General features: G+C 39.2%; 1 protein-coding gene across 28 annotated transcripts in view; it reads right to left on the reverse strand.

Annotated features, from left to right (window-relative positions):
- Window positions 1–24,132, reverse strand: part of ABI2 (abl interactor 2) — a 114,302-nt gene that overhangs the window by 61,802 nt on the left and 28,368 nt on the right. For all 28 annotated transcript variants that reach the window (XM_064373137.1, XM_012446010.3, XM_064373136.1 and 25 more), the window contains exon 2: window positions 7,623–7,790. In XM_064373137.1, the coding sequence (XP_064229207.1) occupies window positions 7,623–7,790 (168 nt within the window). The remainder of the gene's footprint in view (window positions 1–7,622; window positions 7,791–24,132) is intronic.

Consider the following 24,132-nt stretch of genomic DNA (forward strand, 5'->3'; position numbering starts at 1 on the left):
CCCCACCCTTCTCACTGATATTGCCAAGCTGATCTTGCATGCTGCAGGCTTCCCCCATGACACTTCAGCCACATAGTGCCAAACTCAGGTTCCTTGAGGATACTTCTTATGGCCTTGAGGTAAACATACTGACTCCCATCTCCTTTGCAAGCCTGAGCCCCACTCTCACATGTCCCTCATGAACTCAAGCACATGCTCAGGCCACAGCAGATGACAGGAAGGTACTGTATAAAATATTTTGCTTTAGGACTATCCATGCATTGTTGTTTCCCATTACCACAGATAATTGAGAGCTGACTGTACTGGATAGCACTACCTCAGTTAGCTGACCATCAGTGCGGGAAAACATCTGCAATCAAACAGTTACAGTGGATTAACCCAATTAAATTTGGTGTTTTAAAACGTCTCATTTTTTTTATTAGTAAGCTAATGTTTCAAATAAACATATTTAAATTACAAATATGTTTCAAATTATGTATTATTCATAAAACAAATTAGTTACTAACAAACTGTAATTTTCAGGGTTTTTTAAATAAAGTTATATAAAAACTACATAGGAAATTAATTCAGAAGTATAAAAAATCTACTTCATATGCATAATTACACGTTGATAACCTTCAGTGTACCCTCTTCATTAAAACTGGAAATTCTTTTTTTTTTTTAAATGGAGTCTGGCTCTGCCACCCAGACTGGAGTCCAGTGGTGTGATCTCAGCTCACTGCAACCTCTGCTTCCAGGTTCAAGTGATTCTCCTACCTCAGCCTCCCGAGTAGCTGGGATTACAGGTGCCCACCACCACGCCCAGCTAATTTTTGTATTTTTAGTAGAGACAGGGTTTCACACCATGTTGGCCAGGTTGGTCTCGAACTCCTGACCTCAGGTGATCCACCCACTTCTCTCTCTCAAAGTGCTGGGATTACAGGCGTGAGTCACCAAGCCTGGCTAAAATTGGAAATTCTTATGCAAGGCTATAAAGTTTTTTGTTCTTTTGGTTTTTGAGACAGTGTCTCACTCTGTTGCCCATGCTAGAGTGCAGTGGCATGATCATGGTTCACTGCAGCTTTGACCACCCAGGCTCAAGTGATACTCCCACCTCAGCCTCCCAAGTAGCTGAGACTACAGGCATGCACCACCACACCTGGCTAATTTTTGCATTTTTTTGTAGAGATAGAGTTTTGCCATGTTGGCCAGACTGGTCTCAAACTCCTGACCTAAAGTGATCCATTTGCCTTGGCCTCTCAGAGTGCTGAGATTACAGGCATGAGCCACCACGTCCAGCCTAAAGTTTTTAGACAGTAAAAGCTACCCTACTTGTGGAGTTCTTCAAGGTTTAGACCTACCACTGCCTTCCAGTACCTAGCTCTTGAGAAGAATTACTTCGAATCTAATCTTATTTTATGGTAATTCTTTTCTAGCTCCTTTACTTGTTACCTGCTAACTAATTTAATGCCTGGCCCAGTAAGACCTACTCAGGCCTTGGGAAGGTGGGACAAGCATTACTTTTTTAAGTTCTCTATGTTGCCTTTTGACCTCTCTTAATCTTTTATTCTAAGCCACGACAAACTTGAACATGGACAAGTGCTGACTAATTTTACCAGCTAAGAGAAAATATGGGCCTAGCTTAGAAAAATTTAAGTTTACAAACTGAAAAGAAGTTTAGTTTGAAAAGTGTTTTGCAAACTTTTTATAAAAAAGCACTTACCAGAAAAGGACACAAAATAATGGGCACAGTAAGCAACATTCATCCTTATAATAGTTACACTATACTGACTTCAAGGTATGTGTGCCTGTACAACTGTTCAGTAAAATTACAGGTTTGTTCTGGTAAGTATATATTCTGGGAAAATATTTAATGTTAATCTAACTCCACTATCAGTTTGAAGATCAAAATTTTCATTTGTTTTAATAATATGCTTCCAAAGAATGGACAAAATAATAGCATCAAAGCTACAGATGGAATTTCTTTAAAATTTGCCATCCCTAAAATACATAACATAATCTATGTTAAGAACCAATCCTAATGCTGCCTTATAGATATGATGAATGTAGTAAAAATTAGCATACTATTTAATACTATATTGTCCTTTTAGTACAAAATTGTCTGATACTATATATTCCTAATCAGTTATATCTTGTTGTTGAAAACATCTGACACTAGAAAGGGTGGGTTATTACTTTGTTTTGTTGAAGTATTTCTCCCTGATACAGAGTAGAGTCAATGAAATTCCCATCCTCAGATTACAATTCAGAGTAATTTGGGAAACAGTTCAGTTATATTAAAGTAACAGAGGATTCAGACCAGTGGACACAGATTGAGGTAAAGAGCAGAACCAACAGAACAGAATAGAAGCAAATAAAATCAAGCTCATTTGTGAGAATCGCAAAAATAAGCAATTCAAGATGGAAGACAGCTAAGAAATTATCTAAATAGTCTTAACTTACAGATGAAAACCTTAAGTTCAAAGAAGTCAAATGTCACACAAGTCAGCAGAAGAGCAAGGGTAAAACCTAGATGCCCTGATCCTTTTTGGGCCAATCCTACTCAGCGTTCATTTCCATTAAAATGGAGGACAGGGCTCGGAGGCTGAAAGGTGATAAAGTTCTTACCCAGGCAATGGGAAAAAAATACTAATGGGAAAAGAAACTGAATACCCTAGGTAACTAATATCTGGTCGCCCTGAACAATTCTATCCTTACAACTCTTGAGACTTATTGCCTCAAGAGGCATACTTATTGAGACTATGATCTTGTCTTTGACTTGACGGAACCCTCCATTCCTTCAACTCAATCTTCTCTACAAACTCAGAATCTAGTATTTTTGCCCAAGTTGCACAAAAATCTGGTCTCAAGAACCCCTAGCTCCATCTAGAAATATATGCTATTTTTTAATAAGATAAGCATCATAATAAAATTTAACAGTCGAACATTTGGAAAAAAGGGTTTTAGTGCAGAGGCTGGTAAACTAAGGCTCCATGGCAGAATGGGAACCCCTGCCTGTTTTTATATGGCCCAGACACTTACCAGAAAAATCATTGTAAAAAATACACACACACAATAGAAAATGTAATTAAACTGTCTCTCGCCGGGTGTGGTGGCTCACACCTACTATCTCAGCACTTGGGGAGGCCAAAGCAGGCGGATCACAAGATCAAGAGATCAAGACCATTCTGGCCAACGTGGTGAAACCCCCTCTCTACTAAAAATACAAAAATTATCTGGGCGTGGTAGGGTGTGCCTGTAATCCCAGCTACTCAGAAGGCTGAGGCAGGAGAATCACTTGACCCCAGGAGGCAGAGGTTGCAGTGAGCCAAGATTGTGCCACTGCACGCCAGCCTGGTGACAGAGCAAGACTCCGTCTCAAAAAAACCTCTCAAATCTGTCCACATCTCTATCCTTACTTGCAACGCCATCTCTCTTTGCTGGGCGTGGTGCCTCATTCCTATAATCCCAGCACTTTGGAAGGCTGAGATGGAAGGATCACTTGAGACCAGGAGTTCAAGACTACCCTGGGGAACATCGTGAGACCCCCATCCCCCTGCCAAAAAAAAAAAAAAATACACACACACACACCCCACACACACAGAGAATAATATGAAAATGATACCACACATGGCCCACAAAACCTAAAATAGTTACCATCTGGCCCTTTATTTAAAAAAAGTTTGCCAGCCCCTGTTTTAGAGTATTTACTATTTGCTTTATAAGCAGAAAATGTTTTCTTCTACACTACAGAATAATCTTCCAGTCTGAAGAATATGAGACAGTTTTGATATTCGACTGATTTTTTAAATAAAGAATTCTACTTGGAGGCCAGGCGTGGTGGCTCACGCCTATAATCCAAGCACTTTGGAGGCCAAGGCGGGTGGATCACCTGAGGTCAGGAGTTCAAAACCAGCCTGACCAACATGGTGAAACCCCGTCTTTAATAAAAAAATAAAAAATAAAAAATTCTACCTGTAAACACAAGTGAAAAAAAATTTCTAGCCTTGAGGCTGCTAGAAAATATATAATTTTTTAAAATTACTCTTATTTCTTAAATACAGCCTCTATCAGCCTATTGCTCAGACTTGATTCCCTTATCCAACATACTAATTTATATTCTGTATAAATGTAACAGTCACTGAGAATTGTAGATCTATGACCCCTCCAACTTTTGCCCCCTAGACACTCAACTCTGAATAAAAAAGGTTCAACATATTCCTGACAGCTTTGACTGAGACCTCTGTTATTTCTGGTTTACTAATCTCTATCCTTCTGTTTTTAACTTAATCCATTAAAATAGCTTTAAAAGGTAGCATCAATTGACCATATTAATTAAATGACAATTTATATGATACTCCTAAAGAAAATGATCTCAATAACTGAATTAATATTCAAACTCTAGGTTGGTTGAGTATTCACCTTTCTCCTTGAGCTTGCTAACACTTTTTTATCAAAGTACTACAGAGTTCTAATCAGAAAATAAATTATTATCCTTCATTGCCATTTGCTTGTTGTCATCATTTACCCAGGTAATCTCTTCTACTCTCCCCTAATGCCTAATAAAACTTGTCCCTCCTGGCAGATCACTTGAGGTCAGGAGTTTGAGACCAGCCTGGCCAACATGGTGAAACTCTGTCTCCACCAAAAATACAAAAATTAGCCAGGCATGGTGGTGGGCACCTATAATCCCAGCTACTCAGGAAACTGAGGCAGGAGAATCGCTTGAACTCGGGAGAGTGAGGCTGCAGTGAGCCAAGACTGTGCCACTGCACTCCAGCCTGGGTGACAGAGCGAGACTCTGTCTCAAAAACAAAAACAAAAACAAAAAAACTTATCCCTCCTTTTTAGAAACTCAAATATATTAGTTTCTCTATCTGTTCTTTTTTAAAAACTTTCTTTTTAATGTCCTTTGCTAATACTTCAAACATGGAAAAATATTAGGATCCTCAAGAAGAGACCTTGAAATTCTTTATCAGATTACCAATTTGTCAGTCTCCCTCCTTCTATAGAAAACCAAATTTAGGTCGGGAGTAGTGGCTCACACCTGTAATCCCAACAGCTTAGGAGACCAAGGTGGGAGACTGCTTGAACCCAGGAGTTCGAGACCAGCCCCAGCAAGATGGCAAGACAATGTCTCTACAAAAAAAATAAATAAAACACATCACCCAAGCATGGCACATGTCTGTAGTCCCAGCTACTTGGGAGGCTGAGGCAGGAGGATCCCTTGAGCCCAGGAGTTCAAGGCTACAGTGAGCAGTGATTGTACAGCTGCACTCCAGTCTGGGAAACAGAGCAAGACTTTGTCTCTTCAAAAAAAAAGAAAAAAAATCATCTATTTTATCATTTAAAATGCCACTGATTATTTCCTTCAGGAGGCCTTTCCAAACTAAACTTTACCTTACAGTCATTAAAACTCACCAATTCTTTTTTTCTTAAGATACACAATATTACAAGCAATAAATTACATGTCTACAGAAGTTTATATGAAATATGAAGAAACCCTTATAATGACAAATTCAGTTTTAAGATTAAATAGTATTAAGAAATCCCTCTAAATTGGTCTGATAAATTTTCAAAAATACCATATCTGATTTTATTATCTGGACTATATTTGGCATAGTTACACAAATTTGCTAAACTTTAGATTCTTAAAAAATGGTTAGTCCATTTGAAAAGAGCCCTGAACTCCCAAGATATAAAAAAATATAATAGACACATTTAAAAATTATTTTTATTCCAAAAGAGTTCTAATCATTTAGGTCTAAAAAGAGTGTTGAATAATACTAAATCATTCAAATGACAAGACTGCTAAAATAGAAAATTCCAAAGATCTATTCAAAAGAAGGCAGACAGACCAAAACCTTTATAATTTTAATATTTTTTAAATTGCATTTTGCAATTTTTTTTTCTTTTGAGATAGAGTCGCCAGGCGCCAAGCTGGAGTGCAGTGGCACAATCTCCACTCACTGCAACCTCCGCCTCCTGGATTCAAGCAATTCTCCTGCCCCAGCCTGCCGAGTAGCTGGGACTAGAGGCGCTCACCACCACGCCCAGCTAATTTTTTTATTTTAGTAGAGAAAGGGCTTCACCATGTTGGTCAGGATGGTCTCCATCTCTTGACCTCGTGATCTGCCTACCTTGGCCTCCCAAAGTGCTGGGATTATAGGCGTGAGCCACCATGCCCGGCCCACTGCAGTATTATTTTAAATGGCCCCAAAATATGGGAATGATTATAAAAGGTATGACATATACATACAACATTACGGAGCCACTGAGAATGTTTATGAAGAACTTACAACATCAAGAGAATATAATTGCTTTAATGCTAGGTTAAAAAAGCAGAACCCAAAATTCTATAACTATTTTTTCTTTTTTCTTTTTTTTTTTTTTTTGAGAAGGGGTCTTACTCTGTCACCCAGGCTGTAGTGCAGTGGCAGGATCTCGGCTCACAGCATCCTCCGCCACCCAGGTTTAAGCGATTCCCCTGCCTCAGCCTCCTGAGTAGCTGGGACTACAGTCACTCGCCACCACGCCGAGCTAAATTTTTTGTATTTTAGTAGAGACGGGTTTTCATCAAATTGGTCAGGATGGTCTTGATCTCCTGATCCACCCACCTCAGACTCTCAAAGTGCTGGTATTACAGGCGTGAGCCACTGCGTCCAGCCAATTCTATACCTATTCTATACCTGATTCTATTATAATCATGGCTACTTTTTTTTTTTTTGAGACAGGGTGTCACTCTGTCTGCCAGGCTGGAGCACAGTGTCATACAGTTCACTACAGCTTCAACCTCCCATGCTCAGATGATCCTCCCACCTTTGCCTCCCAAGTAACTGGGATGACAGGCATGCACCACCACATCTGGCTAATTTTTATATTTTTGGTAGAGAATGGGTTTTGTTATGCTGCCCAGGCTGGTCTCAAACCCCTGGCTCAAACAATCCTCCCGCCTCAGCCTCCCAAGTGCTGGGATTACAGATGTGTACTCAGCCCACAGCTACATTTAAAAAAAACTACTTGCAGGAAAAAGTATTACAAAAAGATATACCAAATATTAACAGTGAAAAGCTTGAGAAGTGATAAAAAGTTTATTTTTCCACTTTTTTTCTTCTTTTACTGGGTTTTCATGAGCATCGCTTTTATAATGGAGACAGCTTAACATTTTTAAAAAAGTTTTACAAGCCCATGAAGTAATAAAAATAGTTTCATAAAGTTTGCTAGTCTTTCCATTATTGCAGGTATGGTACCATCCCACTAAACGTTTATAAATCCTACCAAAAGAAAAAAAAATTTTTTTTGAACAAGCTACCAATCTATCAAGTTCATCTTTTTAAATTGATAAAGAAGTGTGAAATTTGTTAAAAATTGGGGGGAAAAGGACAAAGTTTCATTGCAGGGCTGACTACGTTACCATGACAACTGAGTTTTAATAAAATCCATTATGATTTACTTTCCTATGAAAATCACAGAGAAGATAACCACCCCACAAAAAGACAGAATCAGAAAACAACCTAATATTTCTATTTTCCAAATCAGACATGTGAATTAACTTACATAATAAAAGCTGCCAGCATTACAGACAGCCTGTGCTTATTATTAAGGGTTCCTCATAGGCAAATAGGAAAATATTGTGGTCTCACTTGTGAAATATGATTGATTGAAGATTCCATCCTTCGTAGCTGGGATGCCTGGATATCCAGCATCTGCAGGACATTGTTGGCCAAGGTGTTTATCAGATAGGCAACACTTGCTAAGGACTGGGTGGTGTAGGCTTTGGTTTCTTCTAGGGCTCTCTGCTTATCTGCTGACTAGGAAAAAAAACAAACCAGTGATCATTAATTCAAAGATAATCCATTTCTAGCAAAGAAACATACAGAAAAACTCATCAAAACAACTCTGTTAACTGAATCCACCAGAAAGTCAAGAATGTTCTGAAAACTACTGGTATCACGTAAACCTAAAACCAAACTACTGACTGAATTCACTAACATTTTCACGTTGAATAGACACTTCTCTGTACAGATGCAAATAAAACCCTGATGCCATTATATAAAAAATGAGATCCAATGGACAATTTGAGCAATGGCAGCAAGCATACACTGCTGGGAAAGGTAGCACTGATTTGAATGTATAAATTTTGACAAACTTCTACTTTTCCAAATTTTTCCTTTCCTTTCACTCTAACATGTGAAATGTGGCTTTAACAATGTCTGATTAAAGTAATAATAATGTTTAACCCTATAAGAGGGCTCAGGGAAAAAATTTTTAAAGAAAAAATTATAAATAATATGATAAATAAAATGGTAATAATAATTATGATAAACTAAAAGTAACAAAAGGATCCTTCCTTCTCAAACATATAAGTGTTATAACCCTACAAGATGTAAACAGTCATGTTGCCCAGGCTGGTCTCGAACTACTAGGCTCAAGTGATCCATTGGCCTGCCTCAGCCTCTTGACGTGCTGAGATTATAGCCATGAGCCTCCATGCCAAACTAAACATTAAGTAATTTTTTAAATAAATTAAGTCGACACATGCAGTCAGATTCATTCTTCTCTTCCATTAAAAGTTAAGATTACTATCCATTAATGATATCTAAGATTCTATGACAGTGTATATATGAGCATGAAAAAACAAATGTGAATAAAAACACAAAAAGTAAAAACATAAAAATACATAAACAAAGAAAAAAATACAAACAAAGTCTTGTAAATATTAAGATAACAGCCCCAGAAAATACAGAGCCTGAGAGAGAAATATCTTTCCTGATCTTGGTCCCATAGATTAAGGCTTTACTCAATGAAATGGAAATAATTAATAAAGTTCAATTTTAAAAAAATTTATAGATGGCTTAGCAATTATTTTCATTAGTAGAAGAGGCAAAAAAATCTGGTCCCATCCTCTACAAAATAAAAGTAACAGAAAATGTCAGGAGGGAATTCTAAGGATCAGTACTACAATGAAAGACAGTATGTTTGTTACAAAAAGAAAACAAAATAAAAAACAATGACATGTTCCTTCAATAAAACCCACAAGTATCCACCATATACACAAAACATTGTGCTCCTAGCTTAGCAATTTTAATACATTGTATCTGCTCTCAAAGACTTACTATAGGAGATTAACAGAAATTACTAAAGTGAGTTAAAACAAATAAAATAAAGTACAGACAAAGGGTAACATGATGAGCAGTATGAAGAAAAAGGCAGGTTGAGAGTATCAGTGATGGTATATGTTCAGTCAGATTTTTAACCAATTTTTAAAAACTGAATTCTTAACGAAGTATACATAGCTAATTCAGAAAAATAAAATTATCAGATTATTTGTCTTGTATGTATCTCCTAAATCAGTATACCACTTCAAGACAAGTCTTAAGTAAATGTGTAAAAAATAAATCATATCCCTATTAACCTTCAAGTAAAATTTTCAGTAAATTTCTACTTCATTATTACTTTTACCAATAACCAAAACAGGTCCACACTGGGGTCACAAGTAGCTTTACCATAGGTGAAACATTATATACACAATCTCTCTCTATAAATGACAAGATATAGAATTTTTTTTTAATTTGTAAAAAGCCTTTTCTGTCTTGGCTTCCAAATCATGATACTAACAACAGAATTATAACATTCATAAATCCAAATAATTTTTTCTTAGCCATTAACTTTACTGCCAATGTATTACCAAAGGGCATCTTGGAAAGGCATCTTGGATATGTCATTTCCATCATCTTCCCCACCAGCCTTCAATTACTGTGTTACGAAAATACATTTTCGAATTTATAGCTACCTCTAAAAATGCTCCAGTATAGCAATTCTGGAACCACTTCAACATATGACTGAAGCAATACCTGAAGCACCTGACACTGAAATGCAACTCTCTGGCTTCAACAGAAAACAAGATCATACTAAAAAAACACACCAACCCCTTTGGCCAGGCACAGTGGCTTACGCCTGTAATCCCAGCACTTTGGGAGGTTGATGCGGGCAAATCACAAGGTCAAGAGATCAAGACCATCCCCTGGCCAACAGGGTGAAACCTCATCTCTACTAAAAATACAAAAATTCACTGGGCACGGTGGCATGTGTCTATAGCCCCAGCTACTCGGGAGGCTGACGCGGGAAAATCACTTGAACCTGGGAGGCGAGGGTTGCAGTGAGCTGAGATCACACCACTGCACTCCAGCCTGGCAACACAGCGAGATTCCGTCTCGGGGAAAAAAAAAAAATACCGACACCTCAAGGGCTTCAATGTTTCAGTCTGAAGTTTTACAAGTTCCACTACATTTGTAGCTTTAAATTACGTGACTAAACAATAATCAAATAGGAAAAAGCTACAGACAAGAATATTTATGTTCATCAACTCATTTAATGGTGAAAGAGAAAAAGCACGAGGCTGACTAAACAATATATATATATAGTACATTAATGCAGTAAATTAAAATGGTATTGCTATGCATTACTGCTATGTAAAGATATCTACGACATAACTAAGTGGGAAAAAAAGCTGGTTAAAAAGTATCTTGAACATAATCATCACCTAATTCTGTAGGTGCCTGGGTGTAAATACAAGCACAAGAAAAATCTCCAATAAGTAAGCTCCAAAATGTTAACCTAAGTTTTCTCTGAATATTGGAAATGAAGTTGATTTGGGTTTTTAAAATGTTTTCATTATGGTTTTCTTTTTTAACTTAGGCATGTATTACTTGCATTATCAGAAAGAGTAAAGCATAACGCTGGCCAGGCATGGCAGTTCATGTCTGTAATCCCACAACATTGGGAGGCTGAGGTGCGAGCATTGCTTAAAGTTAGGAGTTCAAGACCAGCCTGGGCAACATTGTGAGACTTCAACTCTACAAAAAATTAAAAATTAGCCAGACACGATGGTGGACACCTGTAGTCCTGGCTGAGGTCAGGGGATGACTTGAGCCCAGGAGGTCAAAGATGCAGCGAGCCATGATCACATCACTGCACTGTGGCCTGGGCAACAAAGCCAAGACTCCGTCTCTCGGGAAAAAAAATTAATTAATTAATTAATTAATTTAAAAAATATATAGAATATATATGTGTATTAATATAAAATAATAGAAACTTAAAATTAAGTATTCTATCCTGGTCAACTATAAGGAATAATTATAAAGCATAAGAGCTCCAAAAGATTTTTAAATCTTTCTGAAATGTATTTTACATTTCCATGCTTACTAAAAAGATTTGGGGCTCAAAGGTCTTTTCTTGTCATTTCTAAGTTCAAGATGACGTTTATAGGACTAAGGTTGCCATTTAGGGGCACTTTGGGAGGCTGAGGCAGGCAGATCATTTGAGGTCAGGAATTCCAGACTAGCTTGGCCAATATGGTGAAACCCTGTCTCTACTAAAAATACAAAAATTAGCTGGGTGTGGTGGTGGGTGCTTGCAATCCCAGCTACTCAGGAGGCTGAGGCAGGAGAATCACTTGAACCTGAGGCAGGGGTTTCAGTGAGCCAAGATCGTGCCATTGCACTCCAGCCTGGGCGATAAGAGTGAAACTCTATCTCAAAAAAAAAAAAAAAGATGAATGGATAAAGAAAATATGGTACAGGCCGGGCAAGGTGGCTCACACATGTAACCCAGCACTTTGGGTGCCCAATCCAAGGTGGGCGGATCATCTGAGGTCAGGAGTTTGAGACTAGCCTGAACAACATGCTGAAACCCCATCTCTACTAAAAATACAAAATTAGCCAGGTAGGGTGATGCATGTCTGTAATCCCAGCTACTTGGGAGGCTGAGGCAGGAGAATTGCTTGAACCTGGGAGGCAGAGGTTGCAATGAGCCAAGATCACACCATTGTACTCCAGCCTGGCCAACAAGAGCAAAACTCCATCTCAAAAAGAAAAGAAAGAAAAGAAATATGAAGAAAAGAAATATGGTACATATACTCAATAGAGTACTATTCAGCTGTGGAAAAAAAAAAGAGAGATTCAGTCTTTTGCAACAACATAGATGGATCTGGAAGTCATTATGTTAAGTGAAACAAGTCAGGCACAGAAGTTTGCATGTTCTCACTTTATTTGTGGGAGTTAAAAATTAAAACAATTGAATTCACAGAAATAGAGAGTAGAAGGATGGTTACCGGAGGCTGGGAAGGGTAGGGGGAAAGTGGGGAGATAGGACAGGGGGAGATAGAAAGTGGAGAGATAGAAGAGAGGGAGAGAGAGGGAAAGGTGGGGGGTAGGGAAGTGGGCAGGCAGTGAGAAAGTAAGAATGGTGAAGGTAGGGTGTAAATGAAAATGGTTAATGGATACAAAATAATAGAAAGAATAAGACCTAGTATTTGCTAGCACAACAGGGTGACTTCAAAAATAACTTAATTGTACATTTTTAAATAACTAAAATAGTTGGATTGTTTATAATACAAAGGGTAAATGTTTGAGGTCATAGATATCCCATTTACCCTAATGTGATTATTACACATTGCATGCCTTTATTAAAATGTCTTAGGTAACCCATAAATATACATACCTACTCCTATGTACCCACAAGTTTTTTTTAAGTTTAAAACATTTTTTAAATTTTTTAAAAAGTCAAACAAATTGCTCATGAACAACCTTCACCTATGATGCCAAAAAAAAAAAAAATGTAAAAGCATTTAAAATACTGCCAGGAGCAGTGGCTCATGCCTGTAATCCCACCACTCTGGGAGGCCAAGGTGGGCAGATCACCAGAAGCCAGGAGTTGGAGACCAGCCTGGCCAACATAGTGAAACCCTGTCTCTACTAAAAATACGAAACTTCACCAGGTATGGTGGTGTATGCCTGTAGTCCCAGCTACTTCAGAGGCTGAGGCAGGAGAATCACTTGAACTCAGGAGGTGAGGTTGCAGTGAGCTGAGATCATGCCACTGTACTCCAGCCTGGGGGACAGAGTGAGACCCTAAGTCAAAAAAAAAAAAGCATTTAAAATATAGGCTGGGCATGGTGGCTCACACCTGTAATCACAGCACTTTCGGAGGCCAAATCAGGTAGATCACCTGAGGTCAGGAGTTCAAGACCAGCCTTGCAGACATGGAGAAACCCCTTCTCTACTAAAATATAAAAATTAGCCAGGTATGATGGCGCACATCTGTAGTCCCAGCTATCGGAAGGCTGAGGCAGGAGAATAGCTTGAATCCAGGAGTGAGCTGAGATCGTGCCACTGCACTTCAGCCTGGGCGACAGAGCAAGATGCAGTGTCAAAATAAATAAATTAATAAACTAATAAAATACCAATAGAAAAAACAAAATACTCAAAATACAGTAAAACTCAATATTTAAAATATAGTGAGACCCAAAGGTAACATACCCCCAATTACATCAATGTGAATATAATGCAACTACCCCCACAACCTCCAAATGAGAAGACTTTGTACTGCTATATTAGAAGTTATTAGAAGAAATGTTCACAGTTAAAGTACAGGTTATTTTACTATATTTTTCAATTTTCTAACATTATATATTCCTCTTATAATTAAAAACAATTTTTCAATAACACATTTCATGCTTAGATGAAAAACAGACCACAACAGCACATTCTGGATGCCACATTATCTGTACTTTACTTGTTTCACTTTAGTACAAAAGTTTGTTTTGCCACAACTGTGGACATGAACAAGTTGAGCTACTGCCAGAATAACTGAGATCACAGGAACTATGTCATCCAGGGTCCAGCATACAAATGAACTAGAAATATATTACTATTCTGATCAACTGCAGAGCTCTTTTCTTTCCAAACTGATCTGTCAACAGCAGAACTCATCAGAAACGTTTCCTCTAACAAACAAAACCATATCTCCTGAGGATTCATGAAGGACCACAAAGGAAGCAATTACTCTTCACTAACCTTCCTCACTAATATAGTAGAATCACTCAAAATTTTGATTCCTGCAAACTTAGCACAGACATAGCTTTGAGAAAGGGTATTCCCTCACCCAATAAATGACACTGGCTATAAGACACAGGACATCATTCAATCTAGGCAAAAGGATGGAGAATGTCTATGTTAATGGCCCTTTTAAATTTTCCTGTATTTGCATAGAGCAGTCATTTTTTAAGTAGATATAAATAACTGTCCAGTTGAAAACAGGTCATTCTTCATCTGTTTTTATTGCCATGCAACACAGCAGCCTCTGCCTTTCTCCTTTTTTACGTTTTCATTCTGTTTTCCTTTATGTTTTAGTATTCCATCACCTTCTATACTGTCTCCTGCCAAAAAGAAAATTCAGTGTAACAAACTGTCTCCTGCCAAGAAAAAATTCAGTACAGCAAACCACCATTATAGAAACTTTTTTTTTTTTTTCTGAGACAAGGTCTTACTATGTTGCCCAGGTTAGCCTCAAACTCCTGGGCTCAAGTGATCCTTCTGCCTCTGCCTCCCAAGTAGCTGGGACTACAGGCACATACCACCACACCCAGCTAAACATTTCATTATTCACCATCCATTACTGTTCTCTGGTAACAGAATTTCACTTTCACGTGGGGATTTAAACCTGAGAATTGATTCCTATCCCCTCGAGAAGGTCCCAAGCCTGCCAAAAGCATACCAACCTGTTGGACACTGACAGGCTAAGAAGGCACTGACTCAAGACAGGCCAACAGGAGACTTCTCTGGGACTTTCCTTCTCTGGGACTTTTCTAACAGTAACGGAAAATTTTATTTCATGCAAGGATTGCTGTGGCAGCCACAGACGCACACACATTTCAGATCTCCTTTCAAGAGAATATGCTTTACAAAGTTCTGACAGCCATCGGCCACACCTTTGGAGCTGGTGCTCATGCTGAGGCCATGCTTCTCCTCAGTAACATATTACTCTTGAATAAATAGAGCACAGGTCATCCTTGAAAGTTGTTACCTTAATTTTAATCCTTCCTGATTTCATAAGTAATATTAGCAACAGCGTAACAGTCAAAGGAGACTAAATAAGAGTCCTATTTAACCTTGTGTTGATTCAATGTTCTAAACTGAGAAGTTGCCTGATCTTGGAAAGCTATGTCCCTAAATATTGGTAGAATCTCTAGATTGCAAAGCAAACTTCTTTTCTGCATGCTGGGCTTCTCACTCATCATCTGTTGCTTCACAATTCGGCCATATCTTGAGCCCCAGTTAGACTGATCTCTAGGCAAACGTTACTTACTAATGTGAATCAGGTCATTCCCCGTATCTAAATTCTCCATGTTGCACCTCTTGCAAAACTGCTTCTTTATCCTGTTCATCTCTCTCTATTCTTACCATCTCTGTCCTCCACTACTTACATTAATTATTCTTACCTCATATTTACAGAGCCTCAACTGTTCTACCCTAAACCACTAAATCTGTTTCCCTTCATATCCCGTTTCCCCTTTCCAGCTTCTCAAAAATCTAAGCCAAAAATCCACTCCACCCAACACTTCGCCTTGTGTTTAAAGCATTCCTTATCCTCTTCCAATAAGAACCTTTATCACTGATAACCAACCTCACATGACAACACAAATTGTTTTTAAATAATTTTAAAAGTTTTTTTAAATCCTAAAATAGACTACATTAACTAATTTAAAAGGGCCTTAAAGGTAAAACTGCTTAATTTCTAAATACTCATTGCTATAGTCTGAATGTTTATGTCCCACACCAAAATAAACACGTTGAAACCTAACTCTGATGGTGATGATGTTAAAACGTGGGGCCTTTAGGAGGTGATCAGGCAAAGCCTCCATGAATGAGATTAGTGCCCTTATAAAGGAGATCCAAGAGAGCTCATTTGTCCCTTCTGCCAAATGAGGATCTACAGAAACCACCTATGAGGAACAGGTCATCACCAGACACCAAATCTGCTGATGTCTTGATCCTGGACTTGCCAGCCTCTAGAACTGTGAGCAATAAATTTCTGCTAAGTTACCCAGCCTAAAATATTTTATCTAAGGACCAATGAACTAGACACACACATTTACATACTTGCACATATTTGAACATAACCTGTATATTGTCTAACTATAACAGATCAAAAAATAAGAAAAAAAAGGCTGGGTCCAGTGGCTCACACCTGTAATCCCAGCACTTCGGGAGGCTAAGGTGGGTGGACCACAAGGTCAAGAGATCAAGACCATCTTGGCCAACACGGTGAAACCCAGTTTCTACTAAAAATACAAACATTAGCTGGTCATAGTGGCACATGCCTGTATTTCCAGCTACTCGGGAAGCTGAGGCAGAAGAATCGCTGGGACCCAGGAGGCAGAGGTTGCAGTAAGCCAAGATCACGCCACTGCACTCCAGCCTGGCAACAAAGTGAGACAATCTTGATGCTTTCACATCAAGCAAAGTACAGATTTGGGATCTCTGTACATTATACAAATGAGACCAACTAAGAAACTACAGGCTGAATACTCTAAGACATCACTCATAAGAACTCAAGTGAAAATGTAATCAGTGAAAATTCTACCAACTTGGGAATTAGAAGTCTTCAGTTCGTACGAAAATGAAAGAAAATATAAAGGCATATATAAAAAGACAATGATCTTTTTAAAAATTTAATTGGTCATAGTAGATCACGTTTGTCTCAGAATCATCTTGATTAAAAAGGAAAACAAAATGCCTTCTCTTCATCCCACACCCCACAGTCTGACTTACACTAGGGAAATTCCAATACATTTGCCCACTTTAGGCCCACAGTGATTTTTTTTTTTTTTTTGAGACAGAGTCTTACTCTGTCACCCAGGTTGAAGTGCAGTAGCACAATATCAGCTCACTATAACCTCTGCCTCCCAGGCTCAAGCAATTCTTGTGCCTCGGCCTCCAGAGCAGCTGGGATTACAGAAGTGTACCACTATGCTCAGCTAATTTGTATTTTGTTTAGTTTTGTTTTAGCAGATACTGGGTTTTGCCATGCTGGCCAGGCTGGTCTCAAACTCGTGGATTCAAGTGATCCGCTGCCTCAGCCTCCCAAAGTGCTGACATTACAGGTGTGAGTCACTGTGTCTGACTGGATTTTTCAAATTGATTCTAAAAAGAGAATGCTTTTGTCTTCTGATGTCAGAACTATTGATATAAAAGGCATGAAACACATGTAAGGATATCTCATAGTAAATAGAGTAAGCCTGTCTGAAAGGATGAAGCCAACACGCATCAAGAAGCAGAAATGAGACACAGGGTTCTAAAGGTGTTTGAGTTCTTGATTAGTCATTCCTGCTCCTTCACATGGTTTAATTAATAACTAATAAGTTCGCCGGGCGCGGTGGCTCACGCCTGTAATCCCAGCACTTTGGGAGGCCGAGGTGGGTGGATCACAAGGTCAAGAGATCGAGACCATCCTGGTCAACATGGTGAAACCCCGTCTCTACTAAAAATACAAAAAAATTAGCTGGGCACTGTGGCGCGTGCCTGTAATCCCAGCTACTCAGGAGGCTGAGGCAGGAGAATTGCCTGAACCCAGGAGGCGGAGGTTGCTGTGAGCCAAGATCGCGCCATTGCACTCCAGCCTGGGTAACAAGAGTGAAACTCTGTCTCAAAAAAAAAAAAACTAATAAGTGTTCATGTTTTGTTGTTTAAGTTTGTTCAAACTACATTTCTGGCTGGGTGTGGTGGCTTAAACCTGTAATCCCAGCACTTTGGGAAGACAAGGCAGAAGAATCGCTTGAGGCCAGTAGTTTGAGATCAGCCTATGCAACAGAGAAAGACCCTGTCTCTACAAAAAATAAAAATAAAAACTTGCCAGGCATGGTGGCATACACCTGTAGTCCCAGCTACTTGGGAGGCAGAGAAGGGAGAATCACTTGAGTCCAGAGTTCAAAACTGCAGTGAGGATGCAGCGAGCTACAACTGTACCATTGCACTCCAGCTGGGCAACAGAGCAAGGCCCTGTCTCAAAAAAACAAAGAAAAACATAAACACACAAGAAAATATCAGGCCAGGCACAGTAGTGCACACCTGTAATCCCAGCACTTTAGAAGGCTGAGGCGGGGAGATCACATGAGGTAAGGAATTTGAGACTAGCCTGAGCAACATAGCAAGACCTCATCTCCACTAAAAATTAAAAAAAAAAAAAATTAGCCAGTCATGGTGGCATACACCTGTAGTTCCAGCTACTCAGGAGGCTGAGGCAGAAGAGTTGCTTGAGCCTAGGAGGTTGAGGGTACAGTGAGCCTGTTTTTATATCACTGCACTCCAGCCTGGGTGGCAGAGCGAGACCCTGTCTCTAAAGAAAAAATAAAAATAAAAAATAAAGGGAAATGAAGAACCTAAGAAACATTTTTTGTTCTACAGAATTTCACTCTGAAAAGTCATTGAAGAAATGCATATATTAAAAACAAAACAAATAACCTACATACCACAGAATGAAAAAATTCCTCTCAAAAACAAGTATTTTTAAATAACTTAAACTCTAAATTTAAAAAAAAAGGAATTTTTTGGGAGCTAAGTTATGAGATGCGAAAGCATAAATAAGAATGATAGAATGGACTTTAGGAACTCGGGGGAAAGGGTGGGGGAATGAGGGATAAAAGACTACACATTGGGCACAGTGTACACTGCTTGGGTGATGGGTACACCAAAATCTCAGAAATCACCACCAAAGAACTTATTCATGTAACCAAACACCACCTGTTCCCCAAAAACCTATTGAAATTAAAAAAATTCAAAAAAAGAAAAAAACAACAAAAGAAAAAAATTCAAAAAAAGGAAAAAGAGAAGCAATAAAAATAAAGAACAGAAAAATGCACTGGAAAAAAGGAGAAAAATTCTGCTTTCATTTTCTTAAAACAGATGTTAATTACTTTTCACTTAGTATAAAAGTGGTAATAAAAGAGACAAAAAGTAGCAGATAGCAGATTCATGTAAGAGAAAAAGCAGCAAACAGAAGATAGAGAGGGAATGCAGGTCAGGCTCAGTGGTTCATGCCTGTAATCTCAGCTACTTGGGAGGCTGAGGCAGGAGAATCGTTTGAACCCGGGAAGTGGAGGCTGCAGTGAGCCAAGACTGCGCCACTGCACTCCAGCCTGGGCAACAGAGCGAGACTATCTCAAAAAGAAACCCAAAAAACCAAATTCAGTTTCTGTCACTTGAGACCAAAGAATTCTAAACTTCAAATTGTTCCTTTTAATTGTTTAACATATATTGGCTTCAGTTCTCAATAACATGCCACTTTTAAAATAGGTTATGTCATATGCCTAGACAACATATGCAGAGACGAACTGGAAATAACAGAGGCAGGTTAACCTGATATTCACCTACACATCAAAAGTGTCATAGGAGCACTTGAGAAAAAAGAGGCTATTTAGAAATAAAACAAGGCTGGGCATAATGGCTTATGCCTGTAATCCCAGCACTTCGGAAGGCCGAGGCGGGTGGATTTCCTGAGCTCAGGAGTTCACAACCAGCCTGGACAACATGGTGAAACCCTGTCTGTCCTAAAAGATACAAAAAATTAGCTGGGCATGGTGGCGGGCGCTGGTAGTCCCAGCTACTTGGGAGGCCAAGGCAAGAGAATTACGTGAACCCAAGAGGCGGAGGTTGCAGTGAGCTGAGATCGCACCACTGCACTCCAGCCTGGGCGACAGAGCGAAAATCTATCTAAAAACAAATAAATAAATAAAAATAAACATTAACAAATAATCAGGATCAGAGGTTAATCTTCCTGATATTCAGAACACAACATCACCTAGCTATTTACTACATTTATGGTTGACTATTTTGAGTAAAACCTATCACATTAAAGCCTTAAGTGAGGTTTCTAAAAATACAGTGGATATTAGAATGGATAAGGGCACTTGAGTTATTGTTCTAGCTCTGCTACTATCTTACTTGCTCTTAAATAATTCATTTATACTCCCAAGGACTCAGTTACCCTATGTTATATTAAAAGGACTGGATTTTTAGGTCATTTTCGGCTATAAAATATCATGATTCCTTTCTGGAACTTGTTTGGAAGTTGGCCATTTTAGACTGAACTATATATGCTTACATAAAAATGATAAGTCACAAATTTTACATCTATTTTATATGAGGAAAAATTAAGTCTGATAAGAAATCTAACATGAAAGTTGCTTTTTAAAAACAGACAAAAGTTTTAAAAACACTTTCCTCATTATTTGAAGAAATAATCGTTAGTCTTTTTTACTCATTTGACTTTAACATTCCCAATGCTTTCAGTCATTCCTTCAACCACAAAAAGACAGGAACAATGTGAAGTATACTCTGTCCATTTGTAAGCATAAAGGTTCTTATAATCCTTACATCTTATTACATTAAAAAAAAGTATAAAACCAAAACTTTTAGAAATAACTGCATTTTGGCTGGGTGCGGTGGCTCATGCCTGTAATCCCAGCACTTTGGGAGGCCGAGGTGGGTGGCTCAAAAGGTGCTCGAGACGAGCCTGGCCAACATAGTGAAACCCTGTCTCTACTAAAAATACAAAAAATTAGCTGGGCGTGGTGGTGGGTGTCTGTAATCCCAGCTACTCGGGAGGCTGAGGCAGGAGAATCACTTAAATCTGGGAAGGTGGAGTTTGCAGTGAGCCAAGATCACACCACTGCACTCCAGCCCAGGGAACAGTGCGAGACTCCATCTCCAAAACAAACAAACAAACAAACAACAAAAAAAAAACCCTGTATTTTAAAATATGCTGCCGAGTATGGTGGTTAATGCTTATAATCCCAACACTTTTGGAGGTCGAGGCAGGAAGAATGCTTGAGCCAGGAGTTTCAGACCATACAACATGGCAAGACAGCTCTACAAAAAATTTAAAAATTTGATCAGGCAGGTTGGCTCACGCCTATAATCCTAGCACTTTGGGAGGTCGAGGCGGGCGGATTGCCTGAGCTCAGGAGTTCAAGACCACCCTGAGCAACACAGGGAAACCTCGTCTCTACTAAAACACAAAAAAATTAGCCAGGCATGGCAGTGTGTGCCTATGGTTCCAGCTACTCAGTGGGGCTGAGGCAGGAGAACTGCTTGAACTCAAGAGGTGGAGTTTACAGTGAGCCGAGATCACACCAATGCACTCCAGCCTGGGCGACAGAACGAGACTCCATCTCAAAAAGAAAAAAAAATTTAAAAATTAGCCTGGTGTGATGGCACATGCCTGTAGTCCCACTACCTGGGAGGCTCACGCATGAGAGTCCAAGAATTTGAGGCCGTAGTGAGCTATGACTGCACCACTGCACTCCAGCCTGGGTGACAGAGCAAGACCTTGTCTCAAAACACACACACACACATACACACATACACACACACACACACACACACACACAGAGAAGTTAATTTTTCAGAGCTGAAGAGTGTAAGTCTCCACTAAGTTCACTCATTAAGTGCTCAGTACAATTAATGAAAAAGACCTGTAGGAAGAATCATCATCATTAGGAATAAATGATTCTATAAGCTTTCAGAGAGAGAAAGAAAAAACTATATACAAATAACTGAGAATCAAAACAGAACTTGACTTTTCAAAAGCAACACAAAAAGCTAGGAGGCGATAAACTAAAAGAATGCCTTTACACTCTGGAGAAAAAAATTATTTCCAACCTATAATTCTACATCCAGTCAAACCACCTAGTCAAGGTTGAAAATTTTCAGCACACCAGGGGTTTATTGTTTTTTTGTTGTTGTTTTTGTTGTTTTCTTTTTTTGAGACAGGGTCCTGCTCTGTTGCCCAGGCTAGAGTACAGTTTTGCAATGACAGCTCACTGCAGCCTCAACTTCCCAAGATCAAGCAATCCTCCCACCTCAGCCTCCCAAGTACTTTGGACTACAAGTGCACATCACCACGTCTGGCTAATTTTTTGTTTTAATTTTTAGTAGAGACATCTCACTATCTTGCTCAGGCTAGTCTTCCCACCTGAGCTCCAGCAGTCATCTTACCATGGCCTCCCAAAGTGCTGGGATTACAGGAATGAGCCACCGCACCCAATCTTCCTTTTTTAACTTTCCATGTATTCTTTGTCAGGAAGCACCAGAAGATATACATGCATTGTCAAAACGGAAAGCCTAGGAAGAAGAAACTATGGGATCCACAAAATAGGATCTACATCAAAGAGGAAAAGGGAAATCCAAGGTTGACAGCAAAGGAAACTTTTGAGATGACAGCTGTGAAGCAGGACTAAAATGTTAACAATCCAGACTGGAGAATGGCAAAAGGGAAATAGTTATGTCTTCTGTGGGGGAGGAGAGATGAAACTGATATTACAAGATAATTTTCCATGGGTCTCTGCACTCATGTGATCAGAAGTACTGGCTACCTTTATTCCAAACCATCTTTTCAAGAATGTTTATATCGAAAACAGTCTTAGAAGATAAAGATAACATATCCCTCTGGAGCAAAGGGCAGGCATGTTTACAGATCAATATAAAAGATTTCCTAAATTCAGGGTTCTTCCCTGTAATACAACCCTTGCATGTACAAGTATCACCTGGGCCTCTTACCACAACATGTCAACTGGATTGGGGAACCAGTACAGTGCAAGAAAATGCTAATATGCTGGCTATTACTATTCCTGTAATAAAGTCCCATTTCACATCTCACGTCTTCTGCCATAGCATCTATGAAACTCACTGGCTAACCTGTTAACTTCCAGAAAGGGTAAAAATTCAGTCCCTTCAAAGTTCTTGACAACTGGTAGATTACTGATATGTTTCATTATGTTCATATAAGATTCATACAACCAGGGGATAGTTTAGAAATGAATTAAAGATAGATTCATAGGTAACTAAGTAAAACAAAAAATGAATTATTAACGCCAAGGAAAAAAAATTTGTTGCCGGGCGCGGTGGCTCACGCCTGTAATCCCAGCACTTTGGGAGGCTGAGGCGGGTGGATCACGAGGTCAAGAGATCGAGACCATCCTGGTCAACAAGGTGAAACCCCGTCTCTACTAAAGATACAAAAAATTAGCTGGGCATGGTGGTGCGTGCCTGTAATCCCAGCTACTCGGGAGGCTGAGGCAGGAGAATTGCCTGAACCCAGGAGGCGGAGGTTGCGGTGAGCCGAGATCGCGCCATCGCACTCCAGCCTGGGTAACAAGAGTGAAACTCCGTCTCAAAAAAAAAAAAAAAAAAAAAAAAAAAAATTTGTTTAAGATGTCTAATTGGTTGGGTGTGGTGGCTCACACCTATAATCCCAGCACTTCAGGAGCCTACGGTGGGAAGATCATTTAAGCTCAGGAGTCTGAGACCAGCCTGGGAAACATGGCAAAACCCTGTCTCTACAAAAAATACAAAAATTAGCAGGGTGTGGTAGAGCGCACCTGCAGTCCCAGCTACTTGCAGGCCAAAGTGGGAGGATGACAAGTCTAGGAGGGAGAGTGAGCTGAGATAGTGCCACTGCACTCCAGCCTGGGCAACAGAGCCAGACCTGGTCTCATAAATAAATAAATAAATTTTAATCACAATCCACTCTATGCTTCAGTTGTGATTACTTCTATAGATATAATGGATGCACTGAATAAATCTAAAAGTTGCTAAATCTACATGTTAAGAAGATAGGAAGAAATATAAGAAAACTAAGTTACCATATCTCATACTAAAAATGTCTGAATCTCAAAACATAGCAATATGGGCATATCACATGCACATATGGAGATAAATACCAGAAGAAACAGATAAGAGTTTAAAGTACCCCTGAGCCTGGCACAGTGGCTCACACCTGTAATGCCAACACTTTGGGAGGCCGAGGAGGGCAGATCACCTGAGGTCAAGAGTTTGAGACCAGCCTGGTCAACATGGTGAAACCCCATCTCTACTAAAAATACAAAAACATTAGCCAGGCATGGTGGCACATGCGTGTAGTCCCAGGTACTCAGGAGGCTAAGGCAGGAGAATCACTTGAGCCCAGGAGGTGTTGGTTGCAGTGAGCGAAGACCACACCACTGCACTCTAGCCTGGGTGACAGAGCAAGACTCTGTCTCAAAAAATAAATACATAAATGAAGTACCTCTGGATAGAGGGAAATTAGAAGTAAAGGGACTCTTTTTTAGTTTTTATTGGCTCTCCAATAAAATTGTAATGTTGAAAATAATCAAATCTGTGCTATTAAACATGGTAGTCACTAGCCACATGTGGATATGGAGCACTTGAATGGTAGTGAGTGGAAATGCAAAACTGAATTTTAAACGTAATTAATTCAAGTTTAACTAACCATAAAAGATCAATATAAAAAATCATCTGTATTTTTATATAATTG

The sequence above is a fragment of the Aotus nancymaae genome, unplaced genomic scaffold (genome assembly GCF_030222135.1).
Source record: "Aotus nancymaae isolate 86718 unplaced genomic scaffold, 86718_ANA_hifiasm-v0.15.2.pri h1tg000008l, whole genome shotgun sequence".
In the NCBI taxonomy this organism is placed as follows: domain Eukaryota; kingdom Metazoa; phylum Chordata; class Mammalia; order Primates; family Aotidae; genus Aotus; species Aotus nancymaae.